Source organism: Actinia tenebrosa, unplaced genomic scaffold, assembly GCF_029948245.1.
Source record: "Actinia tenebrosa isolate PJP-AT-01 unplaced genomic scaffold, QUT_ActTen_1.0 PGA_scaffold3__52_contigs__length_22856419, whole genome shotgun sequence".
NCBI classification, from domain to species: Eukaryota; Metazoa; Cnidaria; class Anthozoa; order Actiniaria; family Actiniidae; genus Actinia; species Actinia tenebrosa.
Window position 1 is genome coordinate 12,706,524 of NW_028292580.1, and position 19,083 is coordinate 12,725,606.

Genomic DNA, 19,083 nt, shown 5'->3' on the forward strand with positions numbered 1-19,083 from the left:
ATGGATAGGATGGATGGTTGAATGAATGGATGGTTGGATGGATGGATGGGTGCATTGGATGGGATGGATAGATGGATGTGGACGTACGAGCGATTGGGAATGGGATGGTAAATTTCATTTCCACTGACGAGTTAACTGGCCGTGGGTCTTCACTGAATGCGCACTGGATGTCATAGCTTTTAACTCGCTATGGCAAAGTAATAACGATAGTCCAATAACAAAGTCATATCAGTGTTCAAATATTAAGCATAATATGACCAAAATACCTTTCCCGAAATCGCTCGAGTGATCCCGAAACAATGACTCCAATTCGAGCTTGGATGGACTTGATGTGTTCATACATTTACTTTAACTTACGTAAATCTAAATAGATAATTTTATCAAGTCTAACCTCGACTAGCTTGGAGCCATCAATTCGTGTGTTGAGGAGTTGTCGAGCGAATTCGGATAAAGGTCGGTGAAAGTCTATACAGTGTGTACAACCATATGACTCAAAATCCCTTGAGATATAAATAACAATGAAACAACTGCCATGTTGGTTGATCTAACAAGAGAAACTAATGAAGAATGCTTTGTTATTGTCAACTAGCATGGCTGCAATGACGTAACATGAACACTGTATTGAGATCTTCTAGATTCATTTTCCTCCTGTGTACATTGAATTTTTAAGTAAACAATAATGGGAGGGGGGATCACTTAATCTGCCATGATCGTCTTACTCCCCTCCCCCCTCCCTCTGCTTGCCGTTTCATGAGTGTCCCAGCACGAACCAGATACTGTTATGAAACAGCTATCCATCAATGTAGTTTTAATTAACGAAGTTATTCGGAGAAACCGGAGACCGGACGGATGGTATATGGGAGAACTATGAACGGCTAGTTCCTCTGAGCTGGCGAGATAGTCTCGAATAACAGAGAGAATTTCCTGATTTTTTAGAAGACATTCTCCTAAACGATCTAATTGGATTAGGTTGATTTAAAATCGATTCAAAGATTTTCATAAACATTCTTGGCGAGTTTGAAGATAAAAAACTTGAAATGAAATCGCATTTCCGTTATGAAACTAGAGTGGTTTTGCATAACCCATGTTAATACGGAACTAGTCGCATATCTGCGTGAACTCGGGCTTCATAGCAGAAAATCGAAAGAATTCTTCGCGAACACTGTCATCCTTCTGACGAAACCTTGAAAAATTCCGCCATTGCTCGACCATGTGCTTATGTGGCGCATACTACGCACGCGCATAGAACTTGCGCATGCGCTTTGAACGCAACTGCGATTTGTGACAGAACGCAAATAAAGCCCAATTTATACCTCGGGCATTTCTTTGAAAGCCCGAGTAATATAAATCAATGACATCAAATAGACACCAAACAAAACAACAACAATGAAAGTAAGACCTATTAAACCTTTATTAGTCTACTAACTATTACATAGCAATAAAATTTGTATAAATGCAGGTTGGTCGCTGAGGAGATACTAAAAAAATGGGAAAAGTGGAAAGAAAGAAAAGGAAAAATAGACATACCAATTCGTTTTTAAAACAGAACGTATTCTTTCCAAATTCGTTTGCAGCGCCGTTGGCTTTTCGAAGAACTTTATCGACAGTAGTAACCAAAGTGAAGTGGTATTTCTATTAAGCGAACACCTTCAAGACCTTGCCCGGTGACCGCTTAATAAAGGGTGTCCGTTGAATAGAGGTTTGTCTTACACTAAATATGGGAAGAAAATCTCGCGACCGTACGACTAGCTGTCCGTTTAATGAAGGGTGTCCGTTGAATAGAGGTTTGTCTTACAGTAAATATGGGAAGGAAATCTCGCGACAGTGCAACTAGCTGTCCGTTTAATGAAAGGTGTCCGTTGAAACGAGGTTTGTCTTACAGTAAATATGGGAAGAAAATCTTACGACCGTGCAACGATCTCTCCGTTTAATGAAGGGTGTCTGCTGAATAGAGGTTTGTCTTACAGTAAATATAGGAAGGAAATCTCGCGGCCGTGCAACGATCTGTCCGTTTGATGAAGGGTGTCCGATGAATAGGGGTTTTTCTTACAGTAAATATGGGGGGGAAATCTTACGACCGTGCAACGAGATGTCCGTATAATGAAGGGTGTCCGCTGAATAGAGGTTTGTCTTACAGTAAATATGGGAAGGAAATCTCGCGACCGTGCAGCGATCTGTCCGTTTAATGAAGGGTGTCCGCCGAATAGAGGTTTATTTTACAGTATAAAATATTGGTAGGAAACCTCACGACTTTGCAATTACTGTGGCAAGAGACGTCCTTTAATGATCATGTTTCGTTTAATAATAGGTGGCCTTGATACAAAAATCACTATATTTGTCATAAGAATGCCGTTCGGTAGTATTAGAGCCAGGAATTCATTTATCTTCAAGAATTTCGAAACCAAAAGTACTCTATCATCTGTCAATACTTTAACCTTTAGTGTTCATCAGTTTAGAGGATATAACTCAAGACTAGGGCAAGTCGAGTTATTGGGTTCGAAACTGATAGACTTTGATTAATGATCTTAAAAATCTACTAACAGCAGTTTTCATCTCGCTGGCTCTCAATGTACAAGTTAAGGTTCCTCAAATGGCATTTGGGAATCACGGGTGGCGTAGGGATCTGTTTTACTACGACCAAGGGTTCGATTCCCGAACCAGTCGTCGTATGTGAATAGAGTTGCTTGGTGGCTCTCTCCTGTGCTGCGAAGACTTTTCTTCTGATGCTCCAGTTTTCTTCCCTCGGCAAAAGTCAACTCCTAAATTCCCAATTCATTCGTGGAACGAGGGCCACAGGTTTGCTAGTCACTGGCTAATGTTAAGTCCTATACCGACTTATAGTTCGGTTTCTTCATTACTCAATCGACAAGTACGAGTATTAAATGAAAAAATCATTTTTTGAATTGCTGTCTTAAAATGAGAATAAATATTCCAAATTCTTCCGTCATTAGCTTCTGTACTCTACCAATATAGTAATGACTTGTAAATACTACTTATCCTTTTCGCGTAGCTTTTTATTAGTCGACATCTTCGGAACTTTGCAATTTGCCCGGTGTCTGCTTTAATAAAGGGTTTCAGCTGAATAGAGGTTAGTTTTACAATAAATATGAGAAGAGAAATCTCAGAACTGTTCAACTAGCCCTTGAATAAAGTGTGAACGCTTACAATCCTATTTTTTAATCCTTTTTCAAGTTTCACTCTCAATTTTCAATTAGTATGATGACTAGCCAACAATTAATCACGCTTTAAGTTTCGCTTTACATCACTACCCAAAGCAGACCATAGTCGTATTTCATAAGAATAACTCCGATAGAGCAAAACTATTCGATTTGCAAATATTTTTCAACTTCTTGTCCAGCTTGATTATTTTGATAGATTTTTAAATTTCCCTTTAAGATGCCAAAGGAAATCATCTGTACACTTTATCCTGTACGGGAGTACGTATTTTGATACATTTCTGTGGGTTTTTAAAAGGTCAATGATCATGTTCTTTACTCGACCACAATATAGCATCTCACTTGAATTACTGTTCACGCCCTGAAATACCTCGCGTCTTAGTCAGTGTTCTAAATGAAGAAACATAAGAGCCCGGATATTACGTATTGAGAGCCTTTTTTTCTAATAAGACACATTTAACTCCAAACAAAATATATCTTCAGTTAAGCCAATATGACCGGGACTTAGATAACCGATGTCTTGTAAGTCGTATAATGCATGTTTCGATGTGTTATAAAATGATAACGGCGCAGACTGAGAAAAAAACAAATTTAGTCTGAAGTTAAGATACTTATAGTTGTATAGAGTTTACTTGAAATTCATAGTTGTCACTGAATCTCCGACTTTAGATTTTTGCAAATCTTTTGATCCGTGATATAAGTAGTTGATTATATATGTCACTCCGCTCAGTTTGTTGAGGGACTTGTGCAATGTCTTTACTATTTCTTATTTGTATAATTAGTTATCTTAAGAATAATATAACGGAAAATCCAATCCTGTTCGACACAAATATCCCATGTAGTATTTGATAATGCATGTTTTGGGTGAGTTATAACAATCATGGTGATAGAATGATGTCAATTATTCTATCAAACAAAAATAGAATATTACCTGATAATACTACAATGCCAAGCCCACAGATCGCTTCATTCTTATTCTTAATTAATCCATAAATAATAATAAAAACGATTGATAATAAAGCTAAAATATTTGGGGTGAGTCTTAAACAACAGTGCATGATAGAGGTGATATTTATTGATTCAATCAATTAAAATAGAGTATTACCTGCTAATACCACAATGCCAAACCCAATTATCATTTTCGGTTCATTTTGTTTTAACAATAATAATAATAATGATGATGATAATAATAATCATAATAATAATAGTAGTAAACTGGCTGATGTAGGCCTCACTGAAGGTCTAAAAATTGTAAGAAAGTGTCAGAAATGGGTTATTTCACAGAACTGTGAGATTGTGAAACGTCTGTACAATTGTTAAATTTGTAAACATCTTTGTACAACCAGTCATGCAGATATTTGTATTCATTGATTCTGTATTCATGGAGCAAAAATGTCTGAAGTTGAAATAAACATATAATAATAATAGTAATAATAATAATTAAATAATAATAATAATAGTAATGATAATAATAATAATAATAATAATAAATAATAATAATAAATAATAGTAATGATAATAGTAATAATAATAATAATAATAGTAATAAAATTGGGCCATAAAATCGTAAAATTACAAAACATAACCTCCGCAGAAAATGTCGGGTTGAAGTAATCTGTATGTTTAATTTTTTTGTGCCGTTTTTCCGCAGTAAACTAGAAACAACAGAACAAGAGGTTTTTCTCAAGATAGATCATAGTTAGTAGTGGAGGATAGATCGACTAAGTCAAGAAATTGCGTCTCGGCCTCCCTTTGTTAGTTTTGTTTTTGGGCTTCACTTTAAAGACATAATTTACATAATCCATAAATGATATCCAACTCTGGGAGAGGTCTTTCTTGGTGTTTAATAATTTGAAAACATGGTGAAGGACACAGTAATTTACGCTGCTTAAATTAGTTCAGTTCAAGCCTCGGGAGCATTTAGAAACGAGTTGAAACAAAGAATCTGTCATATTGTTCCCGATTGTTCCCTGCTGTGTTGCAAGACTTTCCGGACCTTTTTATTCGCTTTTAAGTCACCCCGTCCGGCTAATCAATCTCAATTATTACAATTTACATCTATTTATGATTAATCTCTATTTACCCGGGGTCAGCATCGGACTCGATCAACTCCCTGGCTTGTTCCTTCCGATGTCTTGATTCAAAGAGGGATGGTCATATCGGTGATGTATTTCACATACAAATAATAAAAATGTCGAGAGCTCAATAACGGCTAAAGTTTCATCTTTTTATTATTCAGTTTACTTTTTTAACAGGTCTGATTATTTAACCGAACTCAGGGTTATATTGACGACTCTTAAAACGCCATTGTATGTGGGTTTAGTCTCGAATCCAGGAGTTGCTTTTTTGTTATTCTAGTTTTTTAAAAGAGTCGTTAATAAACAGCGTACAAAATCTATCTACGTAGCTAACGGAAAGCGAGGTTACAGACGACCATTAAAATGGCCGCCATGGCCGAAAGATAGTATTCAATCGCAGATGAATACTTATTTATTGAACTAAATGCCGATGCGTACAAGGACAAGTCTAGGACTGTCCCCTACTTATCTTTTAAGATTATCCATTCTTATCTTTACCTTCTTAAAGCTAGTCAAATAATAATATGCACTATCACAGATGAAACCTTATTTATTGAACTAGATGCCTGCGTACAAGGAAACGTCTAGGACTGTCCCCTACTTATCTCATTATATTTTTCAATTCTTATCTAGATACCTTCTTGGTTTCCTGTTCTGAGGGGATGTTGTTGGCAAGGTGCTCAAGAAAGTGGGAAATGTTTGAGAGATTTTATCTCAACACATTGGAAATGATACATCAGGTTTGCGTGCCTTCTGTCATTTCTAACTACTGATTGACTTGATTTAGTTCCCATCGTTCCATGGTGTAAGGAAGTGTACAGTTGCGCACTGAATAAGCAATTAAAGCAAAATCCCTTTTGCATTTATTCGTTTATTCAGCCAGCCTATCGGTTGTCCGTTCGCTCTTTCATTCTTTCATTAAAAAAATATTTTTTTCCACTGTCTGGAATATTTGCCATTTATTTGTTCGCATCTATGCATCCCTTTTAAAACGGTTTAAACATTGAATACGTACTCCAGTTTCGAGTCATCTGTTGTTCAGGGTAGGCCTTGATCTTGTGTAGAACACTCATGTGTTCCAATGAAGGCTCGCGAAATTTCAAAGTGTTTGTATTGTTCAAGTTGTGTATTCTTAACTTTAACTTTGTTATTTTTGAAGATTCTTAGGCTAAAATGACGCTAACCCTGAGTAAATGAGACTGTAATCAAAGAGCACAGTGGTATTGTACAAATTCCTAAATAGTCTAGCTATTAACGGTCTATTAACCATGGGTACATCAATAGGCCTCTCCACTCTTAACAGTAGTATAGTCGTGCTAATTGGGACCATCACTCACACTGATACATCCAATATCCTAAACATAGTACAACGATCCGCTTTCATATATTGATTTTTACAAGCAGGGAGAAAAAAACAGAAACATCTCTAGTGGAAACCCGTAGAAAATCTATCGTAGGAAATGGCATATCGGAAAACAAAACGCTAATACTAGATTGGTTGAGTGAATCTGTTTCTATATTGGAAAGAAGGCAGGATTGACTTTGACCACAGGGATTAGTGGATGGAGATGCACAAACCTATCTCCAAAGAGGAAAGATTACTTTGAACTCAAAGCGCGCAGAGCATTTCCTGGTGTCGGGAGTTCTATCAAACATAACGAGGAAACAGTTTGATTTTCTATTCGTACAAATTACAGTGACTGGCTTGACCTCAGTAGATCTTGTTACTGAAAACAGCGCTCGAATAAATAACATGGGAAGGCAGTCTCGATAGGTGGACGGAAATGGCATTGTTGAAAATGTTGAAAATGTCTTTGAGAGATATCAGTTGAGTCGGGTTTTGGTTTCTTCTGTCAGTTTACATGGTTCTAGTATAGATTGAACTTAAATATATAATATATTTTACTTCGAACATTTAGGGAGTGATTGTCCAGTCTCCACCAAAACCAGGGGCTCATCTCCAGATCGAATTGGAATTCAGAATTCAAAGTTGATATTTGCGTAGTTACGCTCTCATACATTTTTATCTGTACGAGTTTTTTATCACTGGAGTGTTTAATTTTTTGAACTATTCCTTCTAATTATAAACAGTCAAAAATATCAGTATCTCGCAACGACCAATTTCCTCGTCATTGACTGAGCTATCTAGTAGTTCTCGTAGTTAGTATTAATGGTTTTATCTTAATTAAAGGCGTCTCTTGTTATTTTATAAAACAATAGAAATAGCTGATCTACTTCGAGTACCGCTACGCTAGACTACGCGTCGTCAGGGAAAACTAATATTGACTTATTTTTAAGGGGTTCTAGATTTATTTTTTTCGCATGATATTTTTTTCTCAGATTAGTTTTAACCACACATTTTTGTTTTACAGAAAATGTCAATTTTCGTTGCTATTAAATATAACAGTGAGCCAAAATGAATTCGTAAATAAAGACACGCATAGCAATCATGGGGTTGGCTTGCATTGACAGAACAAACTATATAACTTCCGTCTCTAGTCAAAAATAACGCTAAAAATACTCTTGCTTCAGATCGTCGATTCTTGTATACCTCTATGACTATTGAGCCATGGTTAATAGCTAAACAATTCATGCGTTTTAATAATTGTAATCAGTAATAGATGAAAAATAGAGTAGTAGGTCTATAGAAGTCATCTTAGGTGTGTTAGAAATTGAAGAGTCTTTCCTCACTTCATCAGACATCAGAAATAGCATCGCCAGCCCAGACAATATGACGTCGAAGTGAACGTCCAATTGTTCTCCTATGCTTCGTCACTTGTTTAAGGAATGCTTTACAAACTCTAGCATCCGGATTGGTCGTGTTGTCGAACCCTTCTCTAACGACATGTTTCCTTCCGAGTTCGAAGTATCTTGAATAGCCGGAAATAAGCGGCAAGAAAATAGACAGTTAAGTGGCTTCAAAAAGTTACCCTTGGTGCGAATCGCACACGAAATTGAAGTACGATTTTCCTCATCTGTTCTGACCTTTTTTTAAAATTTACCAACACCGCAACTATAGACTACAGCGAAGATAATTTATTTTGCAGTAACCCCTATTTCCCTTGATGTGTTTTAAGGTTCAGTGGACAGAGAGCTATCCGTTTTCAAACCGCAGGTATTTGAGCGTATTAAGGATAGGCCAATTAAAGGCCAAGCATACGAACAATAGGTAACTGGCGAGCTATCATCACTAGTATATAAGAGTACGCGGGACAAGTGTCTACCAACACCTAATAACTGGTGCCAAAGATCCGACAAAACGAAAGACCAAGTGTTAAGACACTTCAAAGGGTGTGAACATTGTCTCTTAGGTTTACAACAGCGCTAGAAAGAGCACTAGACCAGTAGTCACTTGGTTCAGTGTGCGGACAGCATGTCAGTTATTGTAAAACACGGCTCTGCTTTTACCCCAGTGGAACCAGGGCCTAAGAGTACATCGTTCAGTCACCCCTTTTCAATCAAAAATCTCCTCAACTTGGACGAGAGTTCAAACGATAATTTAAGCAGGGAATTACCTAGTATTAGGACCCCTGACCAGCCGTCAGATCGTAGCAGCGTCATCATCCCTCCACCTCTCTCGCAGAACTTACCAGGATCAACACGGATGTGTTATGAAGATCCTGGTGCACAAATCCCGCCTTGGATTTACGCTACTCGATACTGTAGACAAGGGATTCCTTCGGGTGAGTTTTATTCAAGATTTATTACTGTATATAAATCAATGTAATCAGAGTAATACTTTATGATGATATGTCTAAGTTAAATACTTTTTCCATGCCATAAATCAAGCTTCTTGCAAAGAATTGATGACAACACTTTTACTGTTATGTTCATAAATCTTCTTGTTATATATATATTTCTACCAATTCATGAGCTACTTTTTGTACAACTACAAATTACAATTGATTTACCAAACAAGTAGTTATACATACTACAAACTTTAAAATTGTACAGTCCGCTTATGAGTGTTTCCGTTGACGATTTTATATACGTAAGTCTAGTGAGTGGCAAAATTTCAAAAGAGTTTGTAAGTCTTAAATCACTCCTGCGCTCAGACACGTTTTATCGACAGTAAATCATCATTCGCGGAGAGACAGATTATTTCATCAGAGCGATTCATTGACGGCAAATATCACGATATTTTACTGGAGGTACTGATACACACAGTGAACTACGTTCTCAATGCCAATGGTTCAAACTATTTGCTCTTGAAATACGTTCTAATATATATTGGTCATTTTAAGTTTCACTTCTAAGGACAATAATCGCCAGTTCTAAATCTAAAAGCTTCAAAGTGCCTACGACTACTATTTCATTCATTGCTCCGGGAGCACTGAGATTCATAGTCAACGAAAATTCGTTGGAAACCTGTTAAAGTATTACTTGAAAAGGAATTTGAAGTTTTTTAGTAGACATTCCTCCCCGGGTTGTAAGCTTATACGCTCTTAAAGTGACGTATATTGAATGCACGAGGTTTTCTAGTTTATACGTATCGCAAGTAAACAAAAAGGATTTTGGAATGATGTTATTTTTTTCTTGAAGCGACGGGTTAGTTTTGTGTTTATCCTCAAGGAGTGGCGGATTTGTGGTAAATCAATCAGAAAACAACAGGATGAAAAAGAACAATTACCGTTATATCATTTCTAATTATATACATGTTTAAATGTATATTATTAGAAATGATATATAGTTATCAAAAAAACTTAAAGTAAAGATTTGTTAAAGTGTTCGGACTGAATTAAAACTGAGAAGAATAAACTGACTAGCCCATCTACAGATGAACAAGTAAACGATGTGGAATGTTACTCAACGCCTCCCATGCTCTTGCTAATGTGGTTTAATAAAAAGAGATTATATTCAAACAGTTTAAAACCAACTTTTAACCTACGAATAAACATCTTTCTAGCTTGACTCTGATCTGGAAGTCGAGAACATGTTGAGAAACACAGTTTTTACTTTAGTATACCTTTGATGCTTCGTCTTGTATGAATTATTTTGAGCGAAAGCGAAACACATGCTGTAATATTGCTATAATTTTGCCACCAAGGATATATTTGCTGAATTCAGAACAACGGCTTGTGGTAGCTTTTACTTCAGCAACGAACGATGTCCTCAAATGTTTAAATCAGATTTTTTTGATCAATTTTTTGAAAAGATCTTTTTTTTTGAACACTGTGCATGTTAACCATTCTTGTGTAACCGTCTCGTCAGAACGTAAACCATCCTTAGTACTCACTTGAGAAACGACTCTGAACAACAAACTAAGGAATGTTTTGAGAGACTTTGTTCTCATAGAGAAATTCATTGATATTCATTGGCAGTTCAAAAACTCAGGTTATTCCTATTTTTCGTTGTGAAAAAATAAAGGTTTGCGAAAATGTTTAGCTAGCGTCTGATATGCTAATGTTGAGTGTTAATCATCTAATTCCGCAGTACAATTCAAGATCGTAATAAGGCCAATATAAAACAAGAAAAGTCTATAGAAAAGATACTGGCTAACTGTCTTCATCGCACTTCCAAATTATCGTACGCTAGCTCAGTTTTAGCCTAGTTTTTGATGGCGTTCTCAGCGCCTGTGCAGCATAAACAAGAAAACTTTCAAATGATTATCAAACTTGTACAATTTGTAGTACTGTTTTTTCGATTTACATCGCTACATATATCTTAATGATAATTCGGTGTTAATGTCTCAAGACTGAGAGAAAGAACCGTGTCTCCATTAAGGTGTAAATTCAATTACTTAATTAACTTGAATGATTATCCCACATAAGGTGTTTAGCTTCGATAGATAGAGATGTAGTTGCTTACAATTTGCTAAACTATGAGCCACTCTAAATTAAAAGATTCGAAGCGTTTCTCACTTTCATGAGATTAATATTGATATTAAACTTATATTTTAGTATTTTTCTTTGAATTTTGAAATCCGAAGCACTAAAAGATTTGATTAGACGTTAAATTTGAGCGAACAGTTCGTGATTGCGTAGTATTTAAAAATCACGTTTCTCAGTCTAGTGCCTTTACTTTTATTCTTCTGGAATGCGTTCATACTTATCAAGGAATGAAAAAAGCTGCTTGACTTTAACTGATTGCGCTGGATTAAATGAACTTATAAAACGAGTTAAATTAGTGTCTTATATACTTGATGCAAGGGTGAACTTAAAAGCGTGCATTTTCCGTTTTCTCTGTGCAAAGATATATGAATCTTACGTTATTTTTCTCGCGGTCTGCCTTACACTGAAATGGCTTCTCGGCAGTCTCATCTTGAGTTAGTTGTTTTACTGAGTCGCACTGAAATGGCTTCCCCATTTTTATTTTTCAATGCTGGCATCCTTCCCATGTAAATGCTTTCCTGTACATTACATAACTGGCACTAGAAGTCCTCTTTCCTCAGTTCTTCTTTTCTTTTTTATGTAAAAATAACTTTAAAACGGAGCAATGCTTTTTCTTCTGATCCGTCTGGCTTTGAAATGGGTTTCTTGCGGTTTTTAGCTGGTGGCCTGTCCTGACATTTAAATGTTTTTGCTCTGTATTTTCATCTCATTCGGCTGTCTTCCCTGAAATGGCTTTACATGGCTTTACGTATTTTTCCGTCGTATTTTCCCTAGTTTCCCGGGCTAGGAAAAGATTTCGATTCTTCGTCGTCATATGGACGCTGAAATGATTTCCCCCGTCATTTTACCTCGTAGCTAAGGGCATACCAGAGCACTGAAATGGCTTTTTGTATTTTTCTGTCGTATTTTCCCTAGTTTCCTTAGCTAGGAAATAATTTTTCGTCGTCATATGGACGTTGAAATGATTTCCCCCGTCATTTTGCCTCGTAGCTGAGGACCATACCATAGCACTGAAATGGCTTTTCGTATCACAGTATAGATCAACTCAATAGCAGATATCTGAGTTACACTCTGTTGCCTGCAAACAATTGTTTCAAGTTGAGGCATTTAGGTAAATACAATAAATGTGTAGAAACTGACCCAAATGTAACATTTGTCTGAAGGCAATAGAGTGTAACTCCGATATCTGCTATTCGGCTCCCTTACGAATAGCATTTGAATAATATAATATCATTATGCATTTGCATGGTTACCGTATAAATAGCCACTTCCTTTGAATATAAAGCTGGGGTTTTTTTTCGGGTTTTTTTTTTATTTTATTTTATTTTATTATGCCGTAACATCGAAATGGTTTCTTCTTCTCATCAAAAATAATAATGATGAGATGTCCAAGTATGTCCAGCCGGACTACTAACAACTAACATTACCTTCTTTCCTTTGGTTTTAGGGACTTTTATCAACGTCCGAAGGCCACGGAAACCACTAAAGAAACACAAGCAACGCCCTCTGTTCTCCCAAAAACAAATCCAACGACTAGAAGAAGAATTTTCCAACGAGAAATACATCTCAAAATCGCGGCGGTCGACTCTAGCAGCTGAAATAAATCTGACCGACGCTCAAGTTCGGACTTGGTTCCAAAACAGACGAACAAGATGGCGTAAAGAGGTGCATGGTGAAGACGAAATTTGTCTTTCTGATATACGAAACCCGTGGCAGGTTCCTAAATGCAATGATGACATCAACACAAGCTATGCCAGAAATTGCCTTATTGTGAGAGGATACTGTTGCTCTTAAATCACGCATTCGATATCAGACGTCTGTCCAATCTATTCTGAAAAAAAAACTATTTCAAACTGAATCATTGCTGCCAAGAACATATGTAGCCAGGCAGTATGAAAAGTATATGGAAAAGGTACTGAAAAGCTTTTTACAAAACAAACGTTTTACGCATTGAAAAAGCATATATTCTCTCGTTGTAGCGCTTTCCCGCCAATTTAACGAGCATGCGCAATAAGATTTCATAGCGCTGTACAGTTTCATTCTGCGCAGCACCGCGCGATCGAGTTGAAATATATAGATTTGTGGAAAAAACCTTATATAACTAGACTATATCTTGCTCATATGTTTTGACTGGGGTTCAACAAATTGTAACAATATAAGAATAAATTTATCATAAATTTATTATCAAAGTCAATATCATACGAAACGTCCTCGACTAAAGGCATCGGCTTAATTCTAGTAGTCGTTCTGACCAAACTTCTAATTCTTAGTCGACAAATACTTATAACCATTCCGAGATTGAGAAAAAAATTGGGTAGATTTTGCATTGCATTGTGGGCCCGTCAAGTTCCTTAAATTTGGGTGCGCACGCAATCTTGAGAAAACGGTCTATTAATAGTAACGGTAAGCACATATCCTCAAAAAGATTTTTTCTAAAATGGCTTTGCATGTACACATAAAACAAGCGGATATAACTATTTAATTTTACCATGTATGACAAAAAACATCTAACATGGATTATAAAATAACTGTTATAAATCTCGCGTTCTGATTGGTTGGATGCGCGTGCTTTATAGGGGCCGACTAACCTCTCCCTTAGGCTTCGGCCGAGCTTCCTGATCAGTCTGTAAGTCCTCGGACAGCGGTGTTGGGGCCGAAATCTCCGGCGTAGCCGTAAATGCTTCGCGCTGCCATACGACGGTTCAGCACCCGATGTCTGGAAGTATGGTCCTAAATAAATCAATCAAGAAAATTTGGAAAATGCGCCGTTAATGTTTTGCACTTCCATTTTGCGCAGCCATTTTGCGCTGCACACTGAGTCTGGATACCAATGAATAACAATTATATTCAGTAACATTCTTCCAAGGGCTATAGACTGATTTCATTTTAGCTTTATAAATATTTTACCACAATTAAAATACGATACGTTATATATTCATATCACTCGTAGTCAAACTGGGTACGTAGTTATACAATACAATTCAAAAGCAAGAAACCAGAATCTCCAGACATGCGTGACTTTTCGTTTAAGACGCTGCACTAGGCCTGGTCATTAATTAAATTTCATCTCGTGCGGAAACTGACAGACACGTCTTTCCACAAAGTTCTCTTTCTAGGCCTTCTCGGTTACCTTCGACGCACTGGTCACAGCACAAAAGCTTCCTTCTGTAATGGTAAGTTCTGCACTTATCAAACGAACTGCGAAATACTGCAGTTTCGCAACTATTGTCTCTGTTTTTGCATTTTATGTTTTATACACTGGACAAAGCCACGCAGATTATGTTCGAGACCCGACTGTAAAATGCAGTCACTCGAAGGTAGAAATGGAACAGCTTTTGAACCTAACTCACGAAGTACATATGTTACTCAACTCGCTTCAAATCGACCACTGGCTCATGTATGGGTCTATATTTGGTGCTATGCGAGAAAAGGGACCACTTCCTTGGGATTACGACGTCGACATCGGAATACGTGGCGAACAATACATTATGCTAGAGAAATCCGAGTTCTTTCTTCCGTTTGAACGAGCTGGGATGATTGTAGAAGACCATGTAAACAGAAATGGCTTAATCCAGATGAAAAGACGCGGCTGGAAATTAGGAGTCGATTTGTTTACTTTTTACGATTATGGCGGGAATATGAAAAGGCCTGGCTGGGCTCCATGGTTGCTGTTTGTAAACTACGCTTTACATCGTACATTTCCTTCTCGTTTGGTGAAGTCACCACTGCCTGTAACCAGGTTTGGTTTCTTCGATATCTCTGTTCCTAGAGAAGGAAACGAAATTCTAAAATATTTGTACAGATTTGATTGGTGGAAGGAAGTAAAGCCTTTGACTTGTCATTAGTCATTTGCATCCAAGATATGTCTTTACTATAACAATAGTTTGGCTTTTACGATATCCAAATTGATAAAGCCGGCTATTCCATGTGCAAGATGTAAATAAAACAATTCTTATACATAAACTTGATAAATTTTTCATTACACCTGATGATGTTGTCGAGATGACCGTGAAACGTCTTTTACAACTAGTTTTCTTTTTAAACTTATATACATAAAATATGAAAAAACCTAAAACCTGAACTTGGCTTCTGAAAAGACTGTTATATTATCTTCCACGAGGACTTGAGTAGTCACTATCCATTATGCCGCTCATAAATCAGTTTATTTTAATAGCTGTATACCAAAAAAGTGCATTGCTTTATGTCTGTAATAACGGCCCACTTCAGTTTGACTGGGACCATTTTACTCAATGGAACACTAAAATACCGTTCCTCATTTTTTCAATCGCTAATGTAAATAACACATTTTATAAAAAGCATACAAATACAAATAAGCAGATGAATAATAACTTAATATGATTTTATCATCTTTTTTTATATTCATGTTGTTACCATTAAATGAGCAAAAAGAGAATGCAACAGTTTTGGAGATTAAACAAAACAACGAAAATTACTCATGAGCGTGAAGGATGTTTGAAAGTGGTAATCTTAATTAGCTTACGATTTGGGCAAATTATTGCTTTGAATTTCTAAGAGAAGTATAAAGAGTTTGGGAAGCCATAACAAGTACTTCAAAAAGTGTTTCATCCTCTTTCCAAACACTTCGAAGTTGGCTAGAAATTCTCGCGGTTTTTTCAACTCACTTCCTGATGTTTGGAAATCGTATGAAACACTCTTTCACGTATTTGATATATAGCGCTTCGCTCGTCTGTTATTCAAAACGGCAATGTTCGAAGGGAAATGTTTAGAGATCGAATAACTATTTATAAATCGTGCGTTGTTGAAGATGAATGTGTTTCATAGTTCTCATACTCATTAATAATGCATGAAGAAACCAGCCAATAAATGGGCTATTTTTGGGTCACATGATGTTGCTTGAAACCTGGTAAAGTCATATGAAAGGGCTGAATTCAGTCTGTAGTAACTGGAACAAAATTAATTCAGTCCTAGGACTGAATTAATTTTGTTACAGTTACTCCAAGTCGAATAATAATGAGCATGAGAAGTCATTTCAAAGCCTCCAATATCGGCTACGCCTCGGACTGGAATTAATTGCTTGGAATTGAAATCCCGTCCAGTCCTCATTGTCGGTTTTGAAATATTACTTCAATGTTTGCAACGCAGAATCTGAAAACGCGCCAAACCGTTTCAAGCAAGCAGTTTAGCATGTCATGTAGCTTGATATTCCTAAGAGCCTTTTATTCGAGGTCCTAATGACAACCATTCATTTGCGACTTCTAACCTAAGACAGCAGGTAATCGTATAGACAATAATAAGGCTTGTTTATTCTTTTTTTTTTTTCTTTTTAGTCAGTTCTTGTGTGCTAACCAAGTTGGAATATGCTACTCAAAAAGCTTACTTTGCTCAACATTTACAACACATTTTCTCGCTTTTCCAAACATTCAATGTTAACTTGTTATTAATTCTTCTTGTCTTTTCTTACTCCCACTTCAATGAATGCCTTGTTATAGATTGCTAGGTCATATGTTTGTGTTTTCTCATAATTGTCGTTTTATAGGTGCTGCATGACACCCAACAAAAATTATGGTCGCAAAGAGTTCGAGGTTTGCAAAACTGGTACTTCTCCTCGTGCTGTTTTGTTGTTCAATTCTTTTGTATTTCTACCAAGGCCATAGCGTCAAATTTTTTTTTTTTTTACACGAAAAATATCTACACTGCAGTTGCTGATGATCAGGGCAGACGAGTCGCAAACGAATTACTGCTAAGCAAGATGGAATGGGATTATCACGAACTTCAGAGACATTTCATGGAGCAAATTTGTCAAAGCAAGAGAAGTTATGGCAGTGATCGATATACCTGGTTAACAGCTTTGGTTAACGATGACTATGTTCCTGCAGCGATAGTTTTGGGTCACTCGATAAGAACGCTTTCTTGCGTTAAGAATATGATGGTTCTTGTGACTGATGAGGTTAGCTTTTTTGGACGTGATGCTCTTGCAAGAGTTGGATGGGATGTGCGAGTTGTGGAAAAATTGGATTGTCGATGGATGGATAAGCATTTGAGCAACGTGGCTCCCAGTAAAGGAATAATTGGGACGTACACTCGATTCCATGCATGGAACTATACTCAGTTCTCTAAGATCATTTACGCAGATCCTGATTACATGCTTTTAAGTAACATTGATGAACTGTTTGAAGAGACTGCAGACTTTGCAGCGACTTACTGTTCCAGACCAGGAGTGATTGATCCTTGCTTCAATGCAGGTCTTCTGGTGTTCAAGCCAGATTCTAAACAGCATCAATCCATCATGGATCTTTGGGAAAAGATCTCAAGAGAGGAGAGCTGTCCCAGTGACCAAGAGCTACTGTGGTATTACTTTGCTAATACAGGAAAGTGGAAGCCATTATCGTACGCGTACAATGTAAGGAGAATAATCTACCGTCCGATGAAGGCCTTCCATTTCGCTTGCTGTCCTCCACCCAAGCCATGGAAGGAGAAATGTCGCCCAAGTCGAGGCGAGGCAATGCTTTATGATCAACCTATCACTAATCTCAAAGAGGTTTCCATTGTTTTCTGGAAATGTTTCTATGAAGCACTGTCAGTATACAACATAGATAGGTGGTGGAAGAGTACCAAGTATTTCAATCCTGATTTGGAATTTGGGAACATTCCTTACGAGAATTGCTGGAATAAGAATTATTAGAATTATCAGTGATTGTCAAAGTGACTAGTAACATTTTTTTAAACAAGCCCAAAAGGTGTAGGGGGGGAGGGGGGGATCTCGGTCAGAGAGGTCACTCATTGACACCGACCAATGTGTGGACTGCAAAATATGTCATCTTTAATATTTATAAATGCAATCTACTAATCTTATGATTCTAATTTTACTGCCTCAAGTAACGTATTGTCATATTGTTTGGAATTTCTGTCGGAGCATCTGATCACAGGAAACTAGAGTGCAAACAATATAACCGTGAAACTTTAGTAATACTAAATAGCACAATTTCATGCAAGTTCCATTGTTTTCTATTGTTTAATTAGCACTTTTTTTTACTATTTAGTAATTAATGTTTCACGGATTAATTGTTCGCACTAACTAAAGAAACAATATTACTTATGAACAACTTCTCAAACTGGCAAAGTTACCAACAACAAAGAACCGACGTTTACAGGACATTGCTATCTTAATATATAAAGTTAAAAATGAACTTTGCCCATCTTATGTCCAAGAATTATTTGAAAAGAGTAATAGTTACCTAGATTTAATACCGTTTCTTACGGCAAACGTAGCTTAAAGTACCTAGGTCCTATGCTCTGGTCCAAATTAGATAAGAGAAATCAGAAATTCCAAATCATTAAATAGTTTTAAGAACAATATAAGAAGAAGAATCTTGAAGCGTTGCTGAAGGACAGATGTCACAACTGTCCTCTATGTAGTAATTAATGACTATTGTAGGTTTTTTTTCTTTAACTGAAATGACCATTTAGACTTAGTTGCTTTTTTAAGTCTAAAACGTGCAAACATGCATCTGCTTTGGCGGACGTTCTTTCGTCTAAAACCTGCAGACTGAACATGTCTTTTTCATCAAACATATGCATTTGACTCAAAAAAAAAAAAAAGGTTGCGCGCATAGAATGTTGAAAGTAATGGATATATGCATGTGAGTGTGAGCAATTTCGTACCCATATTCATATTTCGTACTGCGCATGATCGAAGAAATGATTGGGATCTGGAAAACTCCAGTATTTCCTGCCTCATGATTGGTTGTCAAATAAACAAAGGAAGACACCGGAAGTAAACATTACTCAAATACAAAATGGTGATTCCGAGAACATACTGCAAGTAAAACTTCATTGTATGAAGAAAAATTATAACGACAACACGTATTTGGTGATTAAATTTATTTTACTTTGTTAGTAAGATGTTTTACAATTCAGTTTAACAAAGGCGAAGTTTAAGTTGTATAGGAGGAGATACAAAAGCAATAAGCCTTTTGCAACAACAGGTCACGTAAAAAGAGATGTTGTGTCAATTTG

General features: G+C 36.7%; 2 protein-coding genes across 2 annotated transcripts; both read left to right on the plus strand.

The window, feature by feature from the left end:
* Window positions 1–7,387: 7,387 nt before the first annotated feature.
* LOC148908671 (homeobox protein engrailed-1-B-like) lies at window positions 7,388–13,266 on the plus strand. Its single transcript, XM_089034903.1, has 2 exons — window positions 7,388–8,937; window positions 12,533–13,266. Exons 1-2 carry the CDS (start codon window positions 8,628–8,630, stop codon window positions 12,877–12,879), a joined length of 657 nt encoding a protein of 218 aa, XP_088891029.1. The 5' UTR covers window positions 7,388–8,627; the 3' UTR covers window positions 12,880–13,266.
* Window positions 13,267–16,090: 2,824 nt separating this feature from the next.
* Window positions 16,091–17,794, plus strand: LOC116295653 (glycogenin-1-like). Its single transcript, XM_089034901.1, has 2 exons — window positions 16,091–16,339; window positions 16,604–17,794. The coding sequence occupies exon 2, from the start codon at window positions 16,817–16,819 to the stop codon at window positions 17,747–17,749; it is 933 nt and encodes a 310-aa protein (XP_088891027.1). The 5' UTR covers window positions 16,091–16,339; window positions 16,604–16,816; the 3' UTR covers window positions 17,750–17,794.
* Window positions 17,795–19,083: the final 1,289 nt, after the last annotated feature.

What these genes read in the sequence shown, in the direction of transcription:
- LOC116295653 (XM_089034901.1), top strand. Translation starts at nt 16,817, where the DNA reads ATGGAATGGGATTATCACGAACTTCAGAGACATTTCATGGAGCAAATT.
- LOC148908671 (XM_089034903.1), top strand. Translation starts at nt 8,628, where the DNA reads ATGTCAGTTATTGTAAAACACGGCTCTGCTTTTACCCCAGTGGAACCA. An exon ending in TAGACAAGGGATTCCTTCGG is followed by an intron (nt 8,938 to 12,532) that starts GTGAGTTTTATT and finishes CTTTGGTTTTAG; the next exon opens with GGACTTTTATCAACGTCCGA.